At 26.5% G+C, this 23,169-nt stretch overlaps 1 protein-coding gene across 1 annotated transcript in view; it reads left to right on the plus strand.

The window, feature by feature from the left end:
- The window catches only part of TwdlE (TweedleE), a 38,340-nt gene extending 20,952 nt beyond the window's left edge, over nucleotides 1–17,388 (plus strand). The window contains exons 2-3 of the mRNA XM_075354568.1: nucleotides 6,315–6,800; nucleotides 16,820–17,388. Coding sequence (XP_075210683.1) covers nucleotides 6,315–6,800; nucleotides 16,820–16,981 — 648 coding nt within the window. The 3' untranslated portion in view covers nucleotides 16,982–17,388. The remainder of the gene's footprint in view (nucleotides 1–6,314; nucleotides 6,801–16,819) is intronic.
- Nucleotides 17,389–23,169: the final 5,781 nt, after the last annotated feature.

Below are 23,169 nucleotides of genomic sequence, written 5' to 3' on the forward strand. Positions count from 1 at the left end.
TCCGTTGAAACTGTGTGGGTGTGTTTGTGTTCATATAAGAGCTGAATGATGCACCATCGCAAATAAATAAAATGAATGTTCATATATAAAAGGATTAATTTTATATTACCCATTTATTTATCATTACATGCAGTCATATTTTACAGAATAAAAAAAAAACAAAAAAAAAAGTTTCACTCTTTTTCCTCTGCATTTTTAACTGTTTATCACTCTAATTATAATTTTGTATTTTAAATAAGAAACCAAATTTAAGATTTCTAAAAAATTATATATTATAGTGATTTCTAGAAATTCTTTAAGTCCTCTAAGAAAATTTCTTAGATCACTTATTTCATTTACGCAGTTTACCCAGTAATTAATACAACATTAAAAATATAAATCCCAATAGATTTTGGAAATTCAGAAATAAAGAATATTAAATTGCATTTTTGGTCATTTCACAATACCGTTTGGTTAGAAGTAATCTGATATGAAGACATCATCAGTTCTATTGAGAATGGTACAAGTCATTACAAGTAATAACAGACATAGCATTCAAGGCTTACTAGAAAAAATGGAGATTTTTGCGTGTCTCATTTCTAAAACAAGATAAACAAAAGTAAACTAAGTACTGCTACGAACATGAGGTTAACACTATAAATATATATATTTTTTTACATCAATATTCTATCAAACTACATAATATACTCAATTTTTAATAATTTATTACAACTTAAATTTTTATTCAACTTTGTTTCTATTTTTAAAGAATTTCGAATGATTAAATTTAAATAAATATAATGAAAATAGTCTACATAAAAATATTTCATCTTTCTAAATATTTTTTGATCTTTTAAAGTAATGTTTTATGTTCTTTAATGAGTTTCAAATAATTATAATTTCTGAGTTGAAACAAAAGTGACTTAAAGCAGGGTTACTTGTGTGGTTACTACAAATTTTAATAATAATAATAATTTATTTTTATTATTTTGCTTTACAATGCGTTATTTACGATTTATAATTAACAGCATATAATAAGTTCATATCCTACAACTTTTCTAAAAATCGCCAGAAGTTGGAATAATAAATAATATAAAATAATAGTATCAGTGAAACGAGAACACTACACTTAGTTAAACTAAACACGTAATTGTCTTAGAAAAGTAATAAATATTATGGTAAAGTAATACTAATACAAAATACCGGTTATAAACTTATTAATGCTAGCATTAGCAGTAATACTGCTCAAAAAAACTTCATAGGAAGAATAGATTTCCTTTAGTGCAAATAAGATCAAATTAATTATAAATACTGCAATACAACTTAAAAAATAACAAAGAGATTAGAATAATTTTATAAAGCAGCATATATGCTGTTTTAACTTCTTCTTCTTTTAACTATATTTTTCCAAATGCTTCTTTCTTCATCTATTTGCCGCAATACCTCTTCATTTGTCACTTTATCCACCCATCTGATTTTTAAATATAATATAATATATTATAAATAATATATATATAATAACATATATAAATATGTTATAATACCTCTAATAATTAGAGGTATTATAAAATATTTTGTTATAGTAAAAATATTCTTCTTCAAAGATACGATGTGCAGTGCAAATATGCTTTATAAAAAATGTTGAAACTTCTCTTGTTTATCATGCCTGAGCAGCCTGGCAGAAAACAGCTAGCTTTACAGCTTGTCTTAATTAGCGCTTTTTCAGCTGCCAGATTTATATTTTTATTTTGTTACGCGCTATATCATCCTTCTTTTAATCCTAGTTAAGAATTTCGCCTTTTTTTTAATACATATCTACATTCATTGTCAGTATTAAAATTATACTTAAATATTTATACTTATTAACGATTCTATTTTTCTAAGCCTAAAAACCCACTTTTCATTCTTCTCCATCTTCCCTCTTTTCGGAAAATCATTACTTTTACTTTTCTACGTTGACATTTCATTGGTTAAAATAATTCACAAAGTTTTTAATCATATACTAAAGCTCTACTGGGGTATCCGATTCAATAAATTTAATCAGTCTCCAGCAAATATACAAATTTACCCCACTATCTTATATTTGCTACTTTCGAATACGTTGCATATTTATCTTAAATTGAAAAAAAAAAATAACTAAAACGGATAATTATTATAATAACATTAGGTTTAGACTTTATAAAAGTAATATGGTTAAAAATGTAAAAAAAATATAAATCACATATTTAGCACACGAATAGTTTAAATATATTACTTATACGTTAAATATTACATTACTTTTCAATTAATTATTACAATTATTTTGACAGGCAAAAAAATTAAATGAAAAAAAACAAAAACGTTATTTGGTAGAAATATTAGTATTAATAGATTTTTTAAATTTTATTTCTAAAAAATATCATTCTTGCTTTGTAGGTAAAATAACATTTACCGCTCTAAACAAAGGAAATAAAATGAGTTTATTAGGCCGGCGGTAATAAAATATATCCGATTTAAAATCCCAATTTTCAAACGTATATAATAAAATAATATATTTATTTGTAATGGTAATTCAATAGTAAAAGAGAAAAGTATCTTTTTTTTTGTGATTTCTCTGCGATTCAGCCGGGAAAATCACGAGTAAATTATACAGTAGTTCGTCCTGCTTGTCAACAAATTGCGGGTGTATCATTTCCTCTCTTTCTTGTACTGTTCTAAGCTGCTCCGTTAGCGAGAAAGTGTCTAATGGAGGCTTAGTATACGGAACCATACACTATATTAAAAAAAATTTATATTCACTCTAGCACTTAAATTCTTGCAGTGTGTTGTGTAGACAAGTGTTTGTTGTACATAAAGGAAATAATACATCATAAATTGCAGAATTTATAACACTAAAACTAGAAATATGGCTTCCATAGCGAAATGAGTGTGTACGATAGTTTTTATATCCATATGTTTTATATTAATACAATCTGTATCACTAATCCCGACCCTTATTACGTTATAAGAAACAACGTTTTCACTTTCTGCAAACAATTATGCTTTCTTTTGTCCCTGTTTTATTTTAACAAACAATAATGTTACTTAATCCTGGTTTCAAAAAGAATAATTTTATTCTTAATTAACTACCTACAGAAGTATACGAATGAATTTTTTGTTTTGTTTATATGAATTTATATATAAAGTTTTAGTTCGATGTATATCAAAAGAAATGTTTTATTATCATCGATATATATCGAATATTATTCTTATATACAGCAGCATTTAATATGATATATTTGGGTATACATTTTTTATCTTTGTATCTTCGAAGAAGAATATTTTTTTCTATAACAAAATATGTTATACGTTAAATATTACTTTAAGGAATTTTAGGCCTCAGATTAATAGTAGAAAGAAGATTAAAGAAAAACAAACCAACATACTTGGCGTTTATAGATCTAGAAAAGGCATTCGATAACGTAGACTGGAATAAAATGTTCAGCATTTTAAAAAAGTTAGGGTTCAAATACAGAGATAGAAGAACAATTGGTAACATGTACAGGAACCAAACAGCAACAGTAATAATCGAAGAACAAAAGAAAGAAGCCGTAATAAGAAAGGGAGTCCGACAAGGATGTTCCCTGTCTCCGTTACTTTTTACTCTTTACATGGAACTAGCAGTTAATGATGTTAAAGAACAATTTAGAGTCGGAGTAACAGTACAAGGTGAAAAGATAAAGATGCTACGATTTGCTGATGATATAGTAATTCTAGTCGAGAGTAAAAAGGATTTAGAAGAAACAATGAACGGTATGGATGAAGACCTACGCAAGAACTCCCTCATGAAAATAAACAAGAACAAAATGAAAGTAATGAAATGTAGTAGAAATAACAAAGATGGACCACTGAATGTGAAAATCGGAGGAGAAAAGATTATGGAGGTAGAAGAATTTTGTTATTTTGAAAGTAGAATTACTAAAGATGGACGAAGCAGGAGCGATATAAAATGCCGAATAGCACAAGCGAAACGAGCCTTCAGTAAGAAATATAATTTGTTTACATCAAAAATTAATTTAAATGCCAGGAAAAGATTTTTGAAAGTGTATGTTTGGAGTGTCGCTTTATATGGAAGTGAAACTTGGACGATCGGAGTATCCGAGAAGAAAAGATTAGAAGCTTTTGAAATGTGGTGCTATAGGAGAATGTTAAAAATCAGATGGGTGGATAAAGTGACAAATGAAGAGGTATTGCGGCAAATAGATGAAGAAAGAAGGATTTGGAAAAATATAGTTAAAAGAAGAGACAGACTTATAGGCCACATACTAAGGCATCCTGGAATAGTCGCTTTAATATTGGGAGGACAGGTAGAAGGGAAAAATTGTGTAGGCAGGCCACGTTTGGAATATGTAAAACAAATTGTTAGGGATGTATGATGTAGAGGGTATACTGAAATGAAACGACTAGCACTAGATAGGGAATCTTGGAGAGCTGCAACAAACCAGTCAAAAGACTGAAGACAAAAAAAAAAAAATATGTAACATAATTATCAAATGAATTATTTTAATTAAAGATTAACAAAAAATAAAAAATTCTTAAAAATTCTCGGAAACATTTAAACATTTTTTTTTATATTTGGGAAAACTATACATACAGATTTACGAGTAGCCTACATGAAAATTTATTTTGTACGTCAAAATAATTAAGTTTTATAACCAGAAGATAATTTTATGATTATTAGTTTGCTATAATAATATTTAATTCTTTAAGAAGAAATAATATTATTTTTTCATTAATTCAATCTTATTGTTATTATTTTACAATAATGAATTAGAATCTGGTATTTAATTTCTGTATCTTTTAATAGATTTTATATGTAGATCATTGTAAATTTTATTTTTTTATAAATTAAGCATTACATGATAAAAAGAAACAAAAAATAAATTTATTAACCTTGTCTTGGCTCTTTGAAATTATTAATAAAATTTATTACGTTATTTACACCCTTATTATTACGATAAAACAGATTGAAATTATTCCTTTTACGTTAACAGGTAGAAAAACGAGTGAGTCTGTTTTTTAAAGAACTGTTATTCCTAAATTCTTTACTCAGTAACACAGAAACTTTGCTTACATCCTTAAATATTATTCATTAATACCTCCTTAGAGGGATAATTATTTATGATGAAAATTGCATGTATTTCATGATCTCAACAATGTTTATTTCGAAAATGATTAACTACTTTAAATATTGAATTTCTAATAATTTTGGAATACTTCTTCTTTATCGAATACTTTATTTTTTAAAATGTTGCTTATTAAAAACACCTACATCATAAAACTAAGTTCAGAAAACATTAAGCTTTTCAGCACGAGTATTATATAAATTTTTTTATGAATTTTCAAAAATGAAAAAAGTTATTTGAAACATAAGCATCTTTCTTAATGTATATAGACTAATTTTTTCCTTTCCATTTAATAAAGATACAAGACAATAATCGATAAAAATAAGTGGAATAATAATGCATTTACTTTAGGTAATACTTACTGTAATAATATTTAATGTAATAATATTATTTCTTTCAAATATTGTGTGATGAGAGGTAGATATTTTACACCAATGTAAAAGTTTCATAACTGAACAATACAATTACAAGAGTAAATTTATTTTATATTAAATCATTTTAGAGATAATCCAAAAATAAAGATTTTATTGAAACAACGATAACAATAATAGTATTTCATTTTACTTTATCAACTTAGAATTGTTTATAAATCATTCTTTACTTCATCAAATAAACTGTTCTTCTAATTATATTTACATATTTTAACAAAATAAAGAAAAACATGAATGTATTACATTCTTTTATTTTAAATTAAAATTAAAAAATTGTGATGAAAAAAAACAAAAATTCGATTATTATAATACGTTCAAAAAATCTGACATTCAGATTCACAAAAAAATGAAAAATAAAACGTAATTCGTTTTAAAATTTTAAACTCGATTCATAAAGTACATTGGAAAGAATATAAAGTATTCCGAGTACTCAAGATCCCCTCAACTACATTTATTCTTAATAGCAGATCCTATATGTTAAAAAATTCAGAACTTACTAATATGTTATTTCATACAAATTAGCTAAAGAATCGAAATCGTCTTTACAAGTACGTGTAAATGAACGCACCGCTATTTGTTTGTAGATGATAATCTAAAACGACTTTAAAAGTTTATTAGTTAATTTACCAAATTATATGGGATTAAAGATGACCGTAAATTATTCTATTTAATTTCATTCTTAGCTTAAGATAAATTTTAAATAATTTAAGGGTAATTAAATTAAAAAAATTAATCGTAATTTTTCCTTTGTGTTTTACAGTTTTTCACATCTCTTGGTGTGGTCCTAGCGCGACCAGATAGCCTCGGTGGACGAGGAGGTTTTGGTGGAGGTGGCATCACATTAGACAGTTATGCAGCACCGATCAGCAGCGGGGGTGGTAGTGGTGGCGGTGGTTACAGCAGCGGACCGGCACCTCAATACGGTCCACCATCTCAAGCACCAGTTGTACACAAACACGTATACGTACACGTGCCGCCACCAGAACCAACATACTACGCACCAAAAAGGCCTATTGCTCCTCCTCCACCACCACAAAAACATTATAAAATAGTTTTCATTAAAGCACCAACACCACCACCACCAACTGTTCCTGATATTCCTGCTATTGCACCACCTGCTGAACAAAAAACATTGATTTACGTTTTGGTAAAGAAACCAGAAGAAGCTCCAGAGATCACAATACCCACTCCAGCTCCAACTCAACCATCAAAACCAGAAGTATACTTTATCCGTTACAAGACGCAGGTAAGAGAAACAAACCTTTATTCATAAAAAAAAAACTTTATTCATAAAGCGATACAGTACAGTGGTCTAATGTTGAAGAGGACCGACTTTTCTAAACCATGTTTATTTTCATTATGAAAAAAAATACCGAAATATATACTAATTTGAAGAAATCTTTTGGTAAATGGTCAAAGCCAACCAATTAAATAAGGAGTAGGTTACACTAACGATGAAATACTTCGTTGTAATAGAATATCTAAGTTCAATTCTGGACACTTTTTAATGAAACTGAGTGTTTATATCTATTCAAATGTTTAAGGAATTATTTGCATGACACTGAAAGACTAGTTACTAGTGCAACTAAGGTTACATACACCTTTACCCCTATTTTTATATTAAAAAATAAAATTGTGAATTTGGCAAATATTTTCACACAAAACGTGCTTAAAAATTAAAGTAACACAGCGATACCCTAAATCAGATGACTGAAGATTTTACGATTTTTATATAATATGATTTATATATTATATAATTTTAATTCAGTTACATTTAAAACAAATAAGTCCAGACGACATGATATCTAATAATCATTCATAGTATATTTTTATCGATGTTTAAAAGAATATTATTATTATTATTATTATCAAAATTGTAGTTAGATATGCGATGTTGATCTTGCTGGTCAGCTGGCTTTTATAGTTAATAAATAATTTGATATCCAAAAGATGACTTGTCTTTTATCTTAAATATAAATATTCTGTTATATGAATTTGCAAATTAAACTATTAAAACTAACCGCTGAAAAATAGTATCATTTCAACATCTTCTCTGAATATTACATAAAAGATAAGATTGATGAGAGGTCAGACCATTAACTGAACAGGATTAATACAGCGTTAAACAAATTTTGGTAGGAATTTAGTCGTTTAAAATAAATCATCTCAGTGTGTTCCGTGTACCATCTCAGTGGGTTTGAAATAATATGGTGATTTATATACTAACTAGAATTTTATATTAAAAAATAAAAATTTAAAAAAGTTTTACACTAATTCATATTTTATGCATACTTCAATAATATTAAAAATGTATAGCTATAAAATTTAATTGTACATTTTTTCTTTATTATAATGCAAAGAAAGTTTAATTGTTATTCATCTTTTCTATCGCTAAAATAGTATTAATATCTGGTGGTATAAAACTTAAGAAGAGAAAATTTTAAGAACGTAAAATTTATTACAAGGATATAAAGATCTTTGATAATTGAATCATTAATTCAACTAATAATTAGTTGTCTTTTTAAATAAAAAGAAAAATCTCGCACTTTTTATTATAATAAAAAAAAGGTCCTCATTCAGGAACTCTTGTTATCTGACAACATTATAAGTACTTTCTAATGACAATATAAGAGCATTGTAAATATTATAAACCTCAATGGGTTCATTCTAATGCAACGAAGCATTGCAGCGAAACGTACGATAACTGCATGCGTTGCTAGTAAACACTTATACTCTTTATGATACAGTAATTCGTCCTCATTTATTTATAAACACTCTTATCTCTTGTATACTATAAAGTTAAATAACAACGAACAATGAACAGAATTTATCACGATTTATAGATGTGACGTTTGAATTGCTTTTTATTCGAATAAAACGTTTCAGGAACAGGAAGAACTATAATAATATTTGAAATAAAATGTAAACCTAAGAAAGAAGATAATTTTATAATGTAAATTATAATTTTTATACTAATATTATTTGCATCTAAATTTTATTTTTTTAACGAAAATCTTGTCAGAAAAATAATTTTAATATTAGAGTAAATAAATTCCATTTATATATTAATTTAATTGTTGATACAAGGAAGAAAAGTAATTATCTCACCGTCATTCAAGTGCATTGCACTATTTTATAAAATCTTTTACTTAGTTTTCTAATATTGCCCTCTAATAATCCTTTATTTTTAAAATTTGAAATCTCCACGTTGTATATAGCATTTAAAAGTATTTTACAAAACGCCCTTAATGAAAAGTGTATTAAAATTATTTATTGAAGAACAAATTTAAAAAAAATTGACTAATATTTTTTTTTTTTTAAATTACTTGAATGATTTAAAACTATTTACTCTAAGAAAGCTTGTCCTGAGGTTATTCTGAATTACAAAGTTTGTTATTGAAACGAAATTGACGCGAAAACAAAACATGCATCATTTTGTTTTGTTTTCAGACAGAAACAAATTTTCGAAGTAAATTTTACTTTGATAGATGACTGAACATTAATAAAATAATTAATAAATAAATTAATTACCACTTTGTAACTTTATTTTATCAGTACCGAAATCAGATTTATCTGTTTTGATACAAGATTTTAATTTAAATAACCTGTTTTAATAACTTTTTGAAATTTTAAATCAGGCTATTACGTTCTAATATTTAATATGTTATTGTTAAAATACGGTCTGTCTGACTCTAAAATAGATTATTAAAAAGTGGCAAATTACTAGACCAGGTTAAGAAGTTCCCCCAAAAAAGGTAGGGTTTTAGAATATGTTACTTAATTCTATATTTTATAAAAAAAAAAAAAAAAAAAAAAAAAAAAAAATTAAGGAATCTTTTTTTTTGGTTTTGGTGAGTCGGAGGAACCCCAATTATGGGCGAAGTGTCGAGCTCGCTAACTGATTCCGCCAGATGTTGTTAAAGTGCGTATGTGTACCTGCGCCCTACCGATTAACCTCTATCTCATTAACTCCCCTCCAGGGGCCGGACCCGCATTTAAGCATAACAGCTTCAGGAGATGCCTTCGAGCTCAGGGGATCAAGAGTGTTCGTGCATCATCACCGTCGTCCATCCACGCAAGCACGGACGAGCGACGGCTCCGCAGGCTGCTGTCCGTCACCCCTTTGCTCTCTATTCGATTTCTTCTCCTTAGCCTTGCAGGTCTTATTCCAGGCATTTATATATATATAATAATCATTGTGAGTAACAATTCTATTATTCGGTTCTGATACCCGGAGAAAGTTTATTCTAGACTCCACTGCCGCCGTCCAAATGAATTCATGAGCAGCCGAGCACTTGTTTGCATTCACGTATAAGCACCTCATTTGTTGCGCTCATACTCCCGGCTACCCACCTGTGACCAGCTTTCTCACACTGAACACACCTTGGTTTCTCCTTACAGTCTGCCTTATGGTGGTCAGGTCCAACACAGTTATAGCAGGCACGGCTCCTTTCTATTCCCTTACATGTGGACTTTTTGTATCCAACATCCCAGCATCTGAAGCAGTTTACCTCCTGATCTCAGCTCGGCACGACTGACAAAACACGAATATTCTCCCACCGGCCGTCAGTCGCCGTGCTTCACCCGGCGACAGACCCATCGTGGCGTTTGGAGTGCAACCAAACGCCGGCCTAAACAACGTAACCTTGGCAGAATTAAAGAATTTGATAAAAAAAATTCCAAAATTCCAAATGATGAACTTCATAAAACTTGTTAGTAACATTAAAAAAAAATGTAATATTAAAAAAATACTATAACAATTATATAACAAATTTTGAGCACCTACAGACTATTCTCACCCAAACTTATTTAAGAAAAAAAATATCTTCCGTCACTTAATAAAAAATTGCAATGAGATGTTACTGAAATAAGATAAAAAAAAAAAAAATAATGGTGTAAACAATTGACCAGTGTATTCGTAAAAAGCAGCTGGTTAATTCGTACAAACTGTCGACAGAGTGTCTAAAGAAGGTTTCCGATGGTAGAAATATACTTTATGTTTTAAAATGACCCAAATTTAATTAACTCAATTGTATTATTTTAAGTTAAGTAATGACCATGTTAATCTAAAAATCATACTTGAGTCTTGCTTATCGAAAAGATTTAATTTTTATCACAGTTCATGCAGAACATAAAAAGAATTTTTTAAGAATTAGAAATTGATAAAATTTTTATCAGTTGTAATGTAATTAGACTTTAATACTAATTTTAATGAAATATTTTCTACACAAAATTACAAGTAATATGATAAAATTTTTTTAAACAGTAAACTAATCGTCAGCCTTCTTGACTTAAATTATTTCTACAATAACAATAACTGATATTACCATTTAAAAAGATAAAAATAATAATAATAAGAAGAAAAGATAATTATTTACAATAAAGTTATGTTTAATATTAAATTTAATTATTTAATTTCTTTAAGTAATTTTAAATAATCTGTTTAATTTTTAACACAAGAAGACGTGAATTAAATATTTACTAAAGTAACCTCTGTACTCGCTCACTCTTTTTCAGTGTTTTTGCTCTGTTTTTATTTCTTACAGTGTCCTGTCTTTTGTTAATACAAATAGCTTTCCGACTGTTAATGAACTTCCTACTATTTTAACGAATTACTAAAACATTTCCGTCATTAATGTAAAATGACTATTTTTCTTAAAATAAACAGTTAATTTACATTTCTATTTAAAATTTTAATAAAAAGATGCTCTGAAATTTAAATTAAAATAATTGTACTGAATGTAATAATTAAAAAACGCAATGAATTGCTTGTCATTTATTTCATATAACGTATCATTATAGTACTGCAGTTGATAAAAATAATTGTCGTTTGAAACGTCATTTGAAATACTTCCTTAGTTAAATACTGGAGTAGCAATTTTATTTTATATTAATTTGTCAGCACCAAACATCATTCACCGGTGCTTTATTGTGTACAGACACAAGATAGAAAGCACAACAGTTCTTTAAAGAAATGAAACGTTTAGTTTTGAAAGTTTTTTCGTGACCATGCCGCTGAATTTTAAGCTTCGTGACTACATACATAAGCCTACATCTATCTATCTTTAGATTTACTGCACGTCCTCAGGTGATATTTTGTTTTCACTCATCACACACACATTCAATCACATACAACAGTGAATTATATAAATGATTTCTTTCATTTGTAAGCATAGAATTTGAGACTGAACTCGCTTTAATTTAACAACCAATAATGTTATTTAATGAATGAAATATCCTTTTAGAACACATAAACACACTTATACGCTAGAGTTCATTCACAAAGATTCAATGTTGTTAGTGCGATGATGATTTCGCATATAACTTTTCTTAATACAAGGACATCATCTTTCGGTAAAATTGTTAATATAATTGCATAATTGCAGTTATGACAGGTGTTTGGATGTTAGAAACGAAATTTAAAATGGATTTATAAACATCTACTAACGAAGAACTTAAATATTACTTAAAGCTTAAAATAATGAAATTGGTTTGTTTATATCTGTTGCTATACCAATGTTATGCAGAACTTAAACTTATGCAGTTTAGCTTAAACTACGGTACAACGTAATCACAAAATAAAGAAATAATATAAATATATAAACAAAGGTAAAAATAAAAAAATAAATAAATAATAATAATAAAAACAAAAGTAATGAAACGTAGTAGAAATAACAAAGATGGACCACTGAATGTGAAAATAGGAGGAGAAAAGATTATGGAGGTAGAAGAATTTCGTTATTTGGGAAGTAGAATTACTAAAGATGGACGAAGCAGGAGCGATATAAAATACCGAATAGCACAAGCTAAACGAGCCTTCAGTAAGAAATATAATTTGTTTACATCAAAAATTAAAAATTAAAAATTCCCCTTTTTCATAAATATTACACACCAGTTTGTATAATCTAACCATTTCATATACTATGTTTAAAAATATGTTTTGTTTATTATTATTTTTTTAATCTCATAAATAAATAAGAATGTTTGTTTAATTTCAGTTATTAATTATAAAAAAAAAAAAATAATGATGAAAGAAACAATAGCTTATATTTATTAAATAGGCATATTATTTACAAATTTATTACCATACACAATACTAAAAATTAACTATGAAAATTTAACAGTAGCTACAGTCCTTTTTTATATATAAAAAAAATTGAATGTAATCAACATAAATATCAGTTATAGTGTTTAAGAATTAGTAATTCCACTTTTTTTAAAATAATTGTAAGTAGTAATATTGTGGATATATTCCAAGGTATCCTGAAGTGTTTTATTTTCTTCTGTATCCTACTTGGGAATTAAATCTTTATTAAAACTGAAAATTTCTATTGATAAATACTTTTTTCTTCTTTGTTTGTTCCTAATGTCTATTAAACAGTGATAAATTATGAACACTTAATAATAGAAAGATATAAAAAAGAGATAAAAGAATTCAATTACAATAATTTTTTAAAAGAAAAAATTATAAGCATTCTATAAATAATTTTAAAAAAATAAATAAATTTGCATAATAATTACTATACTTAAGTTAAATTGTGACTTTTTATAAAGAGTGATGGTTCAAATAAAACTTTAATTAATGAAACATAATGCTAGAAATAATGTAGCATATAATAACAAAAACAATCACTTTATTTACTTTACTTAAAAGTACTACGAAATATTTTTATAAAAAAACAATGGTGAAAATTGAATAAAAATTATATATTATACGTTCAATAAGGAAAGTTTTTAATTATCTATTTACACGTTGTAATACTATTTTTTTTTTTGTGATAAAAAAGAGGTATTAGGAAAAAAAGCAACTCATGCAATCACACAATACAGGCAATTTGCAAGGTTTACTTTTCTAAACACAAAGTATATCCTTAAAATTTCTACATTTTATTAAATAAGAGACCTGTTTCTTCTATATTTAGAAGAAAATTGAAAAAAAAAACTGAAAAAAACAAAAATAAAATAATATTTATGAATGAAGCGAAGAGAATGTTTAAGTGTTAAAAGAATAATTACCTGTAAGTTGTAGGTAAATATTTTTTTGGGGAAATTTCTTTTTAAGATACTTAATTTAAATTATTACTGAATTGTTGGCTGTTGTTATCTAAGAATTTAAATTACACTGTATTTAATTTATTTTCAGGGATGTTAAACTAAAAAAGAAGATGTAATAACTCTTACATTTAAAAGTTGATTAATACAATTGTATTCGTATTTCAAGAAAGATTCATCGTATGAGTTGGAATTCTATAAAAATTGGTTTATAAAATGATTTTTGAGTATAAAAAATGTTCGATTTTATCCTTACAATCTATTTACATTATCAGTCACTTTTTCATTTTAAACTCATCAGTACTCCACTCTCTTCTGCCTCCTACTTTTAACGTATTTTTACATCATAAATATATATGATAATTTTATATATTCTCTGATATATATCTAGACAAATCTCAACTATTTCTTTGTAAGAGTGCAAAGTTTTAAATAAAAACATATATTACATTTAAGGTAGCCAGATTTTAACTCAAACTATTAAAAAGTATCCTTGAATATTTTACATAATTCAGGGTATATTTATACTGTGCTTTTAAAGATATTACAAAATAACTCATGTTTTATGTAAAAAATTTATGGATATTTTCAATTTAAAATTACAGTCAGTTTTTTTTCAAATATTAGACATAAAATCAAGAGAGTAACATTCATTAAAATCTATTTAATTTTTTTTAAATATTATTTCAATGGATTCGAAAATTAATTCCTGTTAGAGAATATGTCATCCTGTTACGTCAGCTAAACAAGATGACTCCTTCGTAGAAACCCAATTGCTATGAATATCTAGTTTCACAAATACTAAAATATCTAGAATAGATGAAAAAAATAACATTTTTAGATAGGCAATATAAAATTATTATAGTATATCTTTTCCGATCGATACACGTAAAAATATTGATATTATAAATTTAAGGTGAATTTATTAGATCGTAAAAATATTTATTATTAGGGTAAAGTAATGATTCAAGTTTTAAGAAGTCCTATGTAGTATTCAAGTGTTTTAAGAAGTTAATAGGTAAAAATGGATGATAAATATTACTCTAAATTAGCAAATTTAAATTTATAATTTGTACTGAAATGATGACGCTCATAAGATGCAGAATAATTTTCTTCTTGTAATAAAAAGAGAATGATTTATTCACTGAATAAAAAAAAAAACAAAAGCATATTATGTCTCTCTCTTTTTCTCTATATGTGTGTATATGCGCGCGCGCGCGTGTTTATTCATATATATGTAAAGGCGGAATTAATTTTACACTTCATAGGTATTCTCACACTTCATTTTTAAGCGGATGGGTTGTTTATTTATAATAATAAAAATAAAAGTAATAACAATAAACTATAATAGCGATAAAGAAGAGACAACCATGGCAATGTTGGCCTAATTCTCACCGGTTTCTCTGTTCATAGAGTAATTTTATTCTCAGTATTCATTTTTACTGAACTGTATCATAATATTTTAATAATATTTCGAAAGTTACTTCTCGTATTATTATTTATAACAGAAAAAACTGGAAGAAAGTAAATACGTATAAACTACGACGTCTCATCAAAAAAAATATGACATTGCATAAGAAATGAAAAGAGGCTTTTAAGTTTAATTAACACTTGTAGTGTTATTAATTATATTTCTATTTTTATAAAAATTATTCGAATGAAATTTAAACAAATTATATTATACTACCAAAGCAAACGTTGTTGATTTAAATCGATTATATGGTTAACAGATAAATCATTAAAACCCATAATTTTTTAACCATTCTAATTATATTTTCTTGGTATCATTTAATTATTTTTATTTAATGAGCTAATAAAAATAATTTAGGAATCTGTCAATAAGGACAAATTGAATGTGTCGTGTACATAAAGAATTATGTAATAAGATCGGTAAATTCTACAAAGTTTAGTTTAATGAAAAAGCTGAAAACATATTTCAATAATTTTAACTATGATTTACACTTATTTAGAGTTCGTCTAAATAAGTGTAACTGTTTAATCAAAAGTGCATAAGTGAATATATATATATATATATATATATATATATATATATATATATATATATTATAATATATTATATTATTTCAAATTAAATAATTGATTTTAAACGGAACTGATAATAGTATACGTCATTACGCAATGACAATCAGTTTCTAATTATGTTAGTTGTAATTTTATTTGAAGAAAAACATCAATGAAAAATTTAGTTATGAGCATCGAATTCAATCTTCAATCATCATTTAATATATATATATATATATATATATTAAATCCCTTTTTCAATCATTTTTATTTTCACAGCTCTTTTTCGATGAGTGTCAAAAAAATTTCGGCTATTCACTGATGAACTATTTTTAATAATATGTCTTGTCAAAGGATTAATGTTTATTTTATTTATCCTATTGTTTTATAATTTTTTTTTCTACACATAATGTAACTTACACGAATGAATTTTTTGTACTTATTTCATAAGTATTTGGATAGATCTTCTACTGGTTACAACACAAAGAACGTACGCGATATAACTTGTAGTAGGCTAACATATTTACCCTCTTCCGCAGACAAGTACAAACACATCCTTATTGCTTTGTCTTGATGCAGCTTTATGGAGTCATGGATGGATGTTCTAACGAATAATTTTAGTCATAAATTAAAAGTGGAATTTTTTCCGTTTGTTAATCTGTTTCTATTACCAAATACATTTAGGAGCGTACTATATGATATATAACAACATAATTTGACCTTTATGAACCTTGCTAAAAGAGGATAGTATGGGCTTGTTTAAAGGTTAGTCTACGGTTTATTCTCATAAAGAATTTTTACGAGTAAAATCTGATAGCGATTCATCTCTTGTTTTAATAAATACAGATAAAGCCAGGACATAATTGAGGTGAAATTTAAATTTTATGATAGATCCTATTAGGTAAGATCACAGTAAGATGACTTATAAATCTTATTAGTGTTAAGATTCTATTTCCAGAATTGAAGCGGACTCTTTTTTTTATTAATCTATTCATAAGCTTTATTACCGTATAACGTAAATTATTATTAGATTGTTTTATGTAATTAAGAATATGAAAGATAAAGATTTTATTAAACTTCCATTTTACGATTTGGTTTATTAAAGAGTTAAATGTTTTTAATGTTAACTGTATTTTCAACATAAATAATATAAATGATTATTAAACTGAAACAATTCGTTTTATTTTTCAGAAACAAGAAGGTTATCCGGATTCAGGAGTACCAGCCTCACAATACGGTGCTCCAGCTTCAGGTCCTGCACCGGGAGACAACTACGGAGCGCCTGCAGCACCATCAGGACCATCAGGATCTTATGGTGCCCCGAGCGGAGGCGGTTCTTCAGGACCTTATTAACGCCCATGTTTTGTTTAATCCACTTCCTATTGTTTTTATTTCTTCTCTGTGGTCGATGGGTGAAATCCAAAGATCATTTAAAACATTCTCTGATTTCATTTAGCAACCTAATAATTTTAATATTAGGTACTAAAATTTTCAAAATGCCATTAGTATACTCGTATGTCTACATGTAGAAGACGTAAATTTATATACTTCGTAGGAAGTATAATAAATATTTTTACTACACAGGTTCTACGAAACAATAATTTAATTCTTATTAAAATTAAATCATTAAGTAAAGAATTATGTTTAGTATGATTATCAAAAATAGCTCACTAAAAACAAACCATAACTATAATAATTTATTTGTAAATAATTATTATATATAAATAAAAATAAATCTTCTTTTCTTTATAAAAATGTACTAGTCCGAATTCAAAAGTGTGATTTCATATAATGCTCTTTGACAACAAAGATAGAATATCACCTAGTAAATAAAATTTTCTCAAAGTACCTTGAACATTGTTAAACTATTCTGTAATATTACTCTTGACGGTAGAAATTATACAATTTGGTAAAAATTCGTTGTAATAAATTGTATCACGATTTTTTAAATATTTCATGATGAAAAATAATAAAAACAGAAATATAATAATATAAAATACTCGTATATTTAACTTAGAGGTTTAATCAATTCTATATTAAAAAAATGTAAAATATAATGTATTAAACTATTATCAAAATTACTAATCCGATACATAATTTATATTTTTAAATGTTTGCCATACATGTAGACTTGACTTAAAAATTAAAAACAATACCTTCGATTAATGAAGGTAGTATTAGTGTAGTTAGTATTATTTTTTATATGAAAAGTAAGTATAAACAACAAAAATGAGATAATGTATTTAATAAGTTTACGGACTGAATTTTTGTGTTAGTTGTAATAATTATACATATCTGTTAAATCTTTTTGTAAATATTACTAGCCTTTAAAACGGCTTGTTGTTGTTAATTACTTTTATTCATATTATTATTAAGTAATTTAATTGTTGTTATTTTTTTTATCTTAATAATAAATTCTGGTAATATACATTACTTCAAAAATAATATGAAGAAGACAATGACTGGTTGATTTTTAGGTATGCATTGTTTAAAGTACAGTATATTGTATTGTTCAATTCACGAAATTTTTTCGTAAATATATTCAGCACATCTTTCCCTGTAATTCGGAATTAATATTTGACATTATTACTTGTAAAATTAAATAAAAACAAAACGTGGTCTCTTTATCATATGACAATAGAGTTCAAACATTCAACAAATTCATGACCTTCCAATAAATAAATACATTTTTTTTTATAGATACTTACCTGAAAATATGTGAATTGTTGACTTATATTAAAACTAAAACAATCTACAATACAAAATTTAGGCAGAATTGAGAGGAATAAGAGGTTAAAAGTTATGTTTCTTTACTTCGTCCAAATCAATTAAAAATAATCTTTATAAAATGTATAATGTTTTATTTATTTAACGAAACGGAGATAATACTGATGTTACTAACGTAACTGAATTTTTATATATATATACTACAAAATGAAAAAAAAAATTAGTTATAAAATCTTTAAATTTATATAATTAACGGTCATTTTTCCTCTAAGATTGTTTTATGGCATAAAATATCACTTAATAAATAATTAAAATGTAGTTACCAGAATTTATTTAATGCCAAATTAAATATAATTAAAAAGGCAACAAATTGAACAGGTTAAATAAATAAATAAAAAAAAAAAATTAACGAGTTATCGCTTATAGTTAAATTATCGCTATAAAAAATGCAAATTTTCCTTTTAAATTCCATGAAAAGAAAACAACATTACGGTAATTTTCATTTATGATTACAATGGACCATTTTATTATTTTTTTACACTGTTTATCAGGTAGAATTCCTTGTTTTGTTCTCATGAAATTTACCGTCGTTTGTTGAAATTCCAGTGAAAGTATCTGTTATAACAATTGTTACATTTATCTTTCTTTTAAAAGTGCTAATGTTTGTTTATTGTTAGATTACATACAGCCTAACTGTACGTTAAGTAAACTGTAATGTCGTTTTAAGCTTATTCGTAACTGTTTAGGCACGATTTCAATATCAAAACATATAAAATATTTGCAAAAGTAATAATAAAAGCACACGCAAGAGTAAGTATAATTTAACTATTATGTTGCCTTTTTAATTATAAAATCCTTCATTAAAATAGTTTAATTACGTTTACATTTCATATAAACTATTTGTATTTATATATTGTACAAATATTATTATTTTTTTGTAATTTTATTTTATCTATCAAATTTTGTAATAAATTGTAAAGCATATTATATTCTCTTTTTTACCTGACTCCGGCTATCTTAAAATTTACTTTAATTTTTCACATAAATTAACGATGTTTAAATTAATAATTTACATTTAATAATCATACGAAGTACCACAAATTAAAAAAAAAAAAATACGAAAGTTAAAGTATTTTAGCACTTTGAAACTTTATTAAGTGTATTGCGGTCAGCATTCAAGGTAAAAAATCAAGCTTAATATTAAATACTCTTAAAAGTAATCAAAATTAAAAGAAAGAAATAATGAAACAAAATTATTAAAATTTAAGACGTTATATAACAATAAGAAGAAAAATAACAGGAATTTCTATACACTTATATATAAAACAGACATCAGAATTTAATTTCATTTCATTTTTTCTGACTTCAATAGTGAAGGCGTAGGTAGCGTATCAAATTTTAAGTCATAAATTTCCGCTTCGAATCCCCATCAGGCTTGAAATTTTTCAAGCTTTATAAAATTTTCAAAGAACATACTTTGAACTTAGGTATTAAATTAATCGACATAAGAAATGCAATATTTATTAATATTAAATATTCAACACAATCAAACCTGGTTAACGAAGTATGTAATAGTGTTTCTTATTGGGTAATCTATTATGAAACTTAGTGTTCGATAAGTTCATAATTACCCGGCTCCTAGAGAAAGTCACTTTTTATGTTTTCACGAATGATTGTTTTAGTGCATGTAAATTTGGGTTCATAGTTATAAAACGAAAGGTAGATGACGACTTCTTTGGAGGTTTAGATGAACCAAAATTTAAATTTATCCGTACCTAAGACTAAGTGTATGTTTTTGAAAGACAAAAAACAAGTTTCAGTTAGAACCTAAAAAAGTAAATATAGATTCGTAATTATAGTTCATAAACACCTGAGTATACTGCTCGACGATAGATTTTTTATTTATTTTCAATCATGTCTGTAGGGTAATAGCGAAGAAACGTGATAATACACAAATTAAATAAAACAATCTGATGTGGATACTACATGACTTCCTTGTACACCTATTAAATTACATACACATTTTTTTTTTAAATGAAAAGTATATAATATTTTATTTCATTAATAACTTCTGATATTTTTTTTATTGTTAATATTGAATGATCATTTATTGTAAAATTGTTTTACAATCACAGGTTTACAATTATTAATATATTGATATATTTGTATTTAAAAAAGGAGATGAAGTCGGATTTTAACCGATGTGCCTTCTTCTTGTAAAATCCAAATATTTTAATAATTAATATTTTATTTGGCTATAACTCTGGAACCAAAATAAGTAAGTACCACTTATGATACATTGTTGAAAAGCCCTCAAAGAGGGTTTTTTATCGCAGTTGAGAAAAATATCCAATTTCTTTTTGTTTTATTTTAGGATTTTTGTTCAGTCGATTGCAATCAAAATGGGAGGTGCACAAGTAGATGTTACAAAAGTCCTAAATCCAAAATTTCAACATCCTACGGCTTATCGTTATTGGGTTACGCGAGATACATTCGTATATACGTACGTAGTACGTACAGACGTCACTTCGAAACTAGTCAAAATGGATTCAGGGATAGTCAAAATATATATTTCCGTTGAAATCTGCAAACTGAAACTTTTCACGATCACAATACTTCTTTATTTCGTACAAGGAAGTAAAAAACAACAATTTGACATAAGTACGGTTTCATTTATAGTAATCTAAAGTTAGTGAATAAAACCGACTGCAAAATTGTTGTATGTTTTAAGGCCATAGCCTGAGCTTCCAGACTGGATCAAAACAGAACCTTTATTTGAAATTAGCTGTGACCCGAAGCGAAATTCTTGATGTTTGAATTAATTTTTCACAACCACAAATAAAATGGTTCAAATCCTTGCTTTGGTAACATACAGAATAGTGGGAAACTACACAAGAAAATGTCTGTGAATAAATTCATACAACCTCGGAGGTCTGTTTGCCTCTTAAGTGTATACAAGGAGAACATCAGGATTTGCCTGAGTATAGACAACGAAGTATTTAAATAGGTTTTCCATAACAACTGATAAGACTAGAATATGTGAAGGAATAGTCGTTGAATAAGCATCTCTTGTTTCCTTGTTCTGGTTTTAGGATTGAGGGCTAGAAGCAGTACCACATTTGAATTTCAAGCACGATGAAAATAAGCTTTTTATTAACGGTGGATCTTCATAGTGTACGCCATACGGTAGTAGTTCCTTGATGAAGTTACTTCGCTTATTTCCCGTTAATAATACTGGGAGTTCTCGGCTCTTTTCCGATGATAAATTCAGGCACCAACTAACTTTATTTAGTCAACCGTGATGATGTATACTCTAATTAGCACAATTATGATTCAAGGGGCTGAAATATAACTCGTAATTGCGAAGCTGCCAAGCAATCATAAGAGAGAAGCTTAACTTGAGCTAAAGTTAAAATTTAATTAAATTTATTTAATTTAATAACTATAACGTAAATTTCAATAATAAAATAATTTTTCGTCGTGAAAGTAGGTAGCTCAATCACACTTGACTAGGGTCTAGCAGGTCGTATTTATCTTATAATTTATTTAGACTGTAACGTAGAGTATAATATAAATTTAAATTTATCTAATTTTAGCATTAATTTTAATTAAAAATGATAGATAATTAATATCATATTAATAGCAGTTGCTAAGAGAAGACTCCCCAGGTCTGTATCATTGCGGGACTAAAGTGGGATGTGTCAGGTGACAACCAGTAAATCAGTAATGAATACGCAAAAACTTCACGCACAAGCTTGGCATTCATGAGTGATTTAATTCCCATTAAACAAAATAATACAATTGTTACCAATAAAAAATATTCAGGGAAGTAAATTCCGGTTAATGGAATAAGTCATACTTTGTTTCAATTACATTGATTAAAAAATGATATTTATTGTTTGAATATTTAAATTATGCATTTATTTCACGAAATTTTCAACATTAATCGCTCTTTTATATAAGTATATACAACGATTGTTTCCTGACATACTCGTACACATCGACGCACAGTTCAAAAGGCTTTACTTAGATAAGTAAATTTTGAAGGGTGCATTACTTTTATAATGGTAAGCATCCATTAAGTAAGGATTTCTGAATATTTTATCTCTAAAGGTGAAGAGAGAGTAAATTTTTAAATAAAAATTCTATAACTCAGGAACGAAGGTTTAGAATGTTTAGAAGGTGTTCTCACTTGTGAAAATTAATGTTTAGATTCTTCATTGAAACAAATTGATACATATCTCAATGAAGTTATGAATCTCAAATACATCAAATTATGAATTTATTTTTAAAAATTTCAATTTGGTGAGTGTCAAGAGGGGTAAATTTTTTCATTAAACTGTATGTAGTCAAAGGCAAATAGTAAATTGTGCAAATTATTATCCAGATCTTTCTTTGAAAATAAAATGTCGTCTATCTGTTTAACATTTCTATAAAATTTAATTTAGGAGGCAAATGGATCTGATCAGTTTTGTATGAAAATTCTAAATCTCAACAATGTGTGAACGCGAATTTGTTTATTGTTTATTAGTGTTTGTTCGCGGTTTTTCTGTTTGGCAATGTTTTAAATATCTGTATAATTCTAAGGTGCGGTTCAAATAATAAATGTTTACGGAACCATTTGAAAAAAAATTACATTCCATATTTTATTCTGGTGTGCAATCTATGGACGAGTTCAAAAAGCTATACAGTAGTACGATAATTTGTTGTAAATTAAACTTTGTATGTATGATTAAAATGTTTGTTTATGTAATCGATAATAAAATCAAATGAATCGATTAAATTAATACATTTAACTTAATCTAATAAAGAAA

The sequence above is a fragment of the Lycorma delicatula genome, chromosome 1 (genome assembly GCF_047948215.1).
Source record: "Lycorma delicatula isolate Av1 chromosome 1, ASM4794821v1, whole genome shotgun sequence".
Classification (NCBI taxonomy): Eukaryota; Metazoa; Arthropoda; class Insecta; order Hemiptera; family Fulgoridae; genus Lycorma; species Lycorma delicatula.